The 6,593-nt window shown below is 30.3% G+C and overlaps 1 protein-coding gene across 1 annotated transcript; it reads left to right on the top strand.

Annotated features, from left to right (window-relative positions):
• Positions 1–4,345: 4,345 nt before the first annotated feature.
• On the top strand, positions 4,346–5,251 carry LOC104773007. The gene has a single exon (XM_010497557.1). It carries the CDS (start codon positions 4,346–4,348, stop codon positions 5,249–5,251), a length of 906 nt encoding a protein of 301 aa, XP_010495859.1.
• Positions 5,252–6,593: the final 1,342 nt, after the last annotated feature.

The following is a 6,593-nucleotide window of genomic DNA, read 5'->3' as shown; positions in this document are numbered from 1 at the left end:
TACTCTTACAATATACACCACATGATAAGGTCATGAAATTGAAAAGATCCATCTCTAATTCTCTATTATGTACTCTGGTTATCTCACATATTCATGTATCATTTTTAAAAATTTAGAATGATCAATATAATTATCCATTTATAAAGTCTATTTTATTTTGTAAAGTCTATTTTGTTTTGTGATCCAGTAGATAAATATGTAAAGATCAATATAATATTTATATTATTTAAGATTTGAGGTTTTTGAAAACAAAAAGAACTTAATTATAAAAAATTGATTTTCTTGATTTAAGCAAACTGAAAAATGATTCCAAAAAGAAATCATGTTTAACTGGAAGTGAAATATAGAAAATAATATAATTATTAAAATACCATTTAACTAAATCCTCTAAAGATGAAAGTATGAAATCTAGCACTATAAATTAAATTGATGAGTGAAAAACAAAAAAAAAATAAAAACAAAAGGATTGAAGTTATTTTTGGGGTTTTAAAAAACTTTAGATTGAAGTTCATATAATTAAAAAAAAAAACTAATTTAGTTTGTCACTTCAAAAGTAATATGTTTAATTTGGGATATCATGTGTAAGTGTTGAGTTTATATCAACAAAACAATCAAAAAGTGTAAGTTTAAATTTTGATTGAGCCACTTGGTATTCATTTTCTTTTACGTCAAAAATAAATTAAAATATTTATTTATAATTAACCCACTTTTAAAGGCATTTAACTCCATCTAACTCTACATTTAACTCAAATGTAACTCATACCCAATAATTTTCCAACTAATATATTTATCTTTCAAGAAAAAAATGTTTTTGGTAAAATTTTAATAATTTTTAATTATTTTAATTGCTTTAAACTTTGAAATGAGGAATATTTTATATACAATAATTTTATACGTAGTTACTAAATTTTTTTGATAATTTTATTTGATTTAGTTTTACTATACTACAGTCTTATGTCATTAAGAAAAATTCTTTTTTTTTCAACCAACATTAATAAATTAATTAAAAGAGAACTCCAAGATTGGTTGCCTAAACAGGAGGATAAGAGTTTACAAATAACGATTATTAAGAAAAATTCTTTAAATCAATGTTTAACCTCTATCAAACATGATCATAAACATAGATTCTCTCATATTAGGAAAATGTTTAAATTTCTATATTATTATTTATATTAATATAGCTAATCAATTTGTAATAATTTTTTGTAGTACTGGTTAATTTTTGATTTATAGGAAGTTTATATATTTTAAATTTTGTATAATAAATAACCATACCAAAAAAATGTTGACAGGAGTGTTATTTTGAGAAATTGCTATAAAATTTTTTGAGATTCATACATTAGTATAATTTTTTTGAGATTATACATTAGTAAAACAATATTTTAGTTTAAGAAATTTAAGAAATATAATCAAAACTATGATGCATACAACCATGCATTCCGTGGGCTAATTACCTAGTCAAACTAAAAACGAGTGTAGTAGTAGTATAATTTGTTTCTTTCTTCTTTTTTTTTTGGCAAAAATTTGTTTCTTATGATGATGTCAGCTTTAACTTCCAATGATGATGAATGAAAGTATTATTCTGTTTCTATTTTCACTGGACAAAAATCGACTCTTAGAATACGGAAAGACCAACTGTTGTAGTTTAAACTTTAAAGGTGATGACCAGGACAATATGTTGTCGTCAAAGCTTTGGTCTATCATGCATTTATCAATCTAAATTGACTAAAATTTTAAAAATTTTACTTAAACTTTATAAATATAGCCGATTTCAACATCTCCGTAAAAGATGTTATTTAGCCATTTAACGGTGCTGAATCACATGCCAACGAAGCAACCACATGGCATATCAAGGTCAAATAACATAAAAAAAAAATGTTGTCAACAAGATTTAAACATGTGTCAGCCTGGTCAGTCAAACTATTTCTTAACCACTAGGACACATCAATATGTTAGGATTCCATGAACAACGATGTAATATATAGTGTTGTCTTCCGTCTCTCTTCTTCTCTTCCCATAAAAATACAGACATTAAGCTTCACCAAAATCTCCTCAGATGAATTAGCAATGTTCCCAAATGAAAAGATTAAATCTTACATATTAAATTGAATCAAAGGAAACTAAGACTAATCCCTAAAAATTGAGAAACTTTAGTTGTTAATTAAGGAAGAATCAAAGCGCGGGAGGGTAAAGGAGAATCGATAATCACCGATAACGAAGGGCTGGTTAGGAGCAGCAGGATCGTCAGTTGCAGAAAAAATGAATTACTCAAACGGAAGTGAGAAAGAGAAGAGACGGATGACTTCGACAAAGAAGAGAGAAGACCGTCAAGGCTCAAACCAGAGAAGTATGGTCAGATGCCTATATATGCTTTTAGAAGAAGAAGAAGAGATACGAATGATAATATATTTTATCTTTTTCTACGTTATGATAGAAAATCAATGTATCCGAGTGGTTAAGGAGCCCGTTTAATTAACTCTACTTACGACGCAGGTTCGAATCCCACAAGTAGATTTTTGTTTTTGATTTAAGCTACTAAAACGTCGTCGTTTTGCTAAGCCCATATGCCACATGGTCACCTCGTTGGCATGTGACTCAGCGCCGTTAAATGGCTAAATAACGTCGTTTACGGAGATGTTAAAATCAGCTATATTTATAAAGTTTAGATAGACAATTTGAAATTTTAGTCAGTTCAGGTTGAGAAATGCTTGGTATCATAGTTCGGGTATGAAAAAGCGTTCTGCAAATAGTCTGGGTTGATTTTGGCCGTTTCCTCGACTTAGAACATTTCCAAAAAAAATAGATACATCACTAAAAGACAAAAGACCATCGAAAGTGAATAAAAGAGCCACTTCATTCTCTTGGTGTAAACCATGAATATATGGACATATGGTTTAGACGTTACAATTTTGTCAATAGTTTGAAGAGTTGCAGCAGTGATAGAGATATTGGTTAATATTGTAAAGAAATATATGAAAGTTTGTCCCTAAACAAATAAATAGTTTGGGGTTTGTTTACTATCAAATGGAAGATAGTTGAATAAAACTGTAGAATGTTGGTTTAGAAAAATAAAGAGACAAAGAGTGTTGGTATCAGAAACAACAACTAGAAATCTGATTTTAAGAAACAAGATCTGGGCAGACTTTCGGTGCAAATCAACAAGAATTAAGAAGAACAAGCAAACTGGATTTTATCTATTGATTTTCTGTGTTTAATCGTGGAAAGTTACATGTCTCGAACACTTCACAAAAGCTGAATATTTAAACTGAAATCTTGAACGAGACTCCTCCTGAATCTCCTCCTGTAATCTCGCCCGCGATCCTAACTGCGAAATCTCGACCTCATCTCTGGGTTGACTTCGTCCTCCAGCTTGAGCTCTCTTCCTGGGCCTTCGTCAGGCCCACTTACCGGATTGAGGTTTGCTTCTTAGCGGACTTATCGATTGGGCCTCTAACTCGCGAAACCCAACACCAACAAAGAGGAATATAGTTGAATAACTTAATGACTGTTGGTTTTCATATTCTAATATTTAGAAGTTGTCAAAAAGAAAACTGAATGAAATTCTTATTAAAAACCAAATTCTAAATTAAAATTAATTCAACCAAAAAACTCTTTGTTACGAAATATGCATCCTTAGATTAAGCTTTCATTTAAAATATATATTTTTGAAGTTTTAGACAAAAATTGTAGAATGTTTAGATCTCTTAAAACAAATTTGTTCATGCATGTATCTAATAATTCAATTACAAAATGAGAAAACGTATCTGAAGTATTAAAACAATCAACATTAAATTATATTTTTCAAGATTTTCATAATTAAAAAATAAACAAAGATAACCTCTACATAAAAAACAAAGATAAACTCTACATAAAAGATAAACTCTATATTAAAAACGGTAAGCCATAAGCCCGCGCATAGCGCGGCTATTCATCTAGTATGAATTATAAAAAGAGTAATAAATCTACCAAAGAGGGTAGTATATAGTATATCAAATAATTCTATAATCTTTTAATATTTTTGTCTATATTTCAAAATTATTAAAAGTATATTTACCAACTTTAAAATTTATAGTCCACTATAAAAGTACATATAAATTAAAACATTATATCTTCTTCACTTAGACAAAAAAGAAGATATAATGTGAGCCCCATAGACAGAGTTAACAAAACTAGAAAAAAATCTTGTTAGTGGGGCTAGTGAGATTTTATCCTTGCATTTGTTATCTTAAATAACCTGTAAAAAATATGAGCCTTTTATGTGTATAAAACGAGATGATTAGATAATACCAATACATTCCAATTGCTTTCACGTTCTCCAAATTTTTTTCTACAATCAAATTCGACTATGTCGTCCCCTCTCAACACCGAACAACTAAATGTTTTTCATGCTCAAGATAGAGAGATATTCTCTAAATTGGTCCTGAAATACTCAAGACCTCCAGCTGAGTCTCTTCTTGTCATGGCCACATGGCTTTGGCTTGAGGACTTTAAGTTTGAAAACATCTTCTCAATCATCGAGGCTCTCACAGATCCACTCATTGTGGCTCTTGCTGATGAGGCTGTCTCATGCTTTCAGTGCCTTGAATCTACCGATCCCCCAAATGGCTTAAGTCAAATCCCTCTCAGTACCAAATATTTTAAAAACGACATATCGATCGAACTAATCTACAAGAATCGGTATAGCGCTATCACAGGAATCAAGAACTTCTTGAACACCGTTTGTTCTAGAATTTTCTCAGACATCCTTCAACGAGTTCTCCCATCTTCTTCACCATCATCTTCCTTCGGCAGTACAAGACTTCGCCAACCTCTTAGCATTCCTGGGTTCCCTCATCCGACTTTTGGGAGCATCAACGTAATGCTTGACAACAACTTGTTTTTCATCCCTCATGGTCTATGGGGATGGAATGCTAACTGCATCGCAACTGAGAATGACCGCACCTTGTTTCTTACATTTTCTCGTGGGTTTCCAGTAACTCATGCAGAGGTATATGAACTCTTCACTAAGGAATTCGGAGAAAATTGTGTTGAGAGCGTTATCATGCAACACGACTACAAAAACGCTTCCAATAATGCATATGTGAATGGCAGCAGCTGGCAGCAGGAACAATCACTATTCGCGAGGCTTATGTTGGATTCGGTTGCTAGTGTGGATCGCGTACTCAACGGCCAGATGAAAAGAAGGTTTGAGTTGTACGGAAAACACATTTGGGCTCGTAAGTATAAGAATAGGACAAACCTATCTAATTGATCGATTAAAGCAAAACAAAATATTTGTTTTCTCTTTTGTTGTGTTACCTTTGTGATGCCAAAAGTGTTTTATCTTATGTTGTAGTCTAATAAGTCAAAGATCATATATGTAACGAACCCAACCACGTTTGGTTTTTATTTTTATTTTAAACATTTTGAAACTCAATACTTGAATATAGGCATAACCACGGTTACTGTTATCACAGTTACGCTTTATTAACCACAGGTCACAGTTAGAAATTTTGTTTAACCTTAACCATAACCGTTTAATAAACAGTTACAGTTATATACGGTCACGATTATTTAATAATATGATACAGTTAATATTATTTGATGATATAATATAATTGATATTATTTATTTATAATTAATCTTTTAGTGTACTTATATTTCTATGTATCATATGATTTATATTAAATAAATAATTATTACTATATTTTATTATGTTTTTAATACGGTTATGGTTAACAAATTACAGTTTAACTATGCGGTTAACCAACGGTTTTGATACGGTTACAGTTAATTAACGTTATGGTTAATATAATTTAACCAAATATTTACGGTTAACGGTTACAGTTTTTAACCATTTTATACGGTTATGGTTTGGTTATTGTTATGATACGGTCCGGTTACGGTCCAAAATACAGTTACAGTTTAATTTTGGTAATGCCTACTTAAATAAAAATAAATCTAAAGGCAATTTTTTTTTTTCAAATCAATACTTTAATATGATTTGATTTTAATAGACATTACAAAAATTTATCACTATAACACAATGTCATTATTTAGGATTACACCATATACAATCTTTTAATAATAAAAAAGACTTCTAAAAGAAAGTCGGTTTAACACTAAACCACAGTAAACCAAGCTTCTAATTTCTCCTAACACAAACTATTGAAAGTTGGTTAAACACAGCAACGATTTTGAACAAAACTAAATTGAAGAAAATTTGGGTGTCGGTTTGGTTTCTATTATCTTGGCTGAACCGATCGACATATTTCAATTTAAGTTCAAATATCCGAAAATTCTGGTTAAGTTTGGGTCAAACCGATCGACTTCTCGGTTATTGTTTTAAAATTAGATCGATTTTACGAATACCTGAATTTAACTGAACCGAGTTATTCGAATTTAACCAAAAAAACTGATTTGAACCAAATTTTTTAAAATTTTGGTTAATGTCTGTTTTAAACCGAGAATGAAGGCAAACTAAACCGTCTTTTCGGTTAATTTTAAGTTAGTGGTCATCATAATCTAATTCGATGAGACTCCAAAATAATAATATTTTTTTCTTAATCGTTTTATTATTATTATTTGTTGGTGAATCATGTCTCTCCGAGATT

The sequence above is a fragment of the Camelina sativa genome, unplaced genomic scaffold (assembly GCF_000633955.1).
Source record: "Camelina sativa cultivar DH55 unplaced genomic scaffold, Cs unpScaffold00382, whole genome shotgun sequence".
Taxonomy (NCBI): domain Eukaryota; kingdom Viridiplantae; phylum Streptophyta; class Magnoliopsida; order Brassicales; family Brassicaceae; genus Camelina; species Camelina sativa.
The sequence above is the reverse complement of the archived record's forward strand: the minus strand, read 5'-3'. Positions and strand labels throughout refer to the sequence as shown.

Bases quoted from the DNA above. Each gene is read 5' to 3' on its own strand.
- LOC104773007 (XM_010497557.1), top strand. From the start codon at position 4,346: ATGTCGTCCCCTCTCAACACCGAACAACTAAATGTTTTTCATGCTCAA.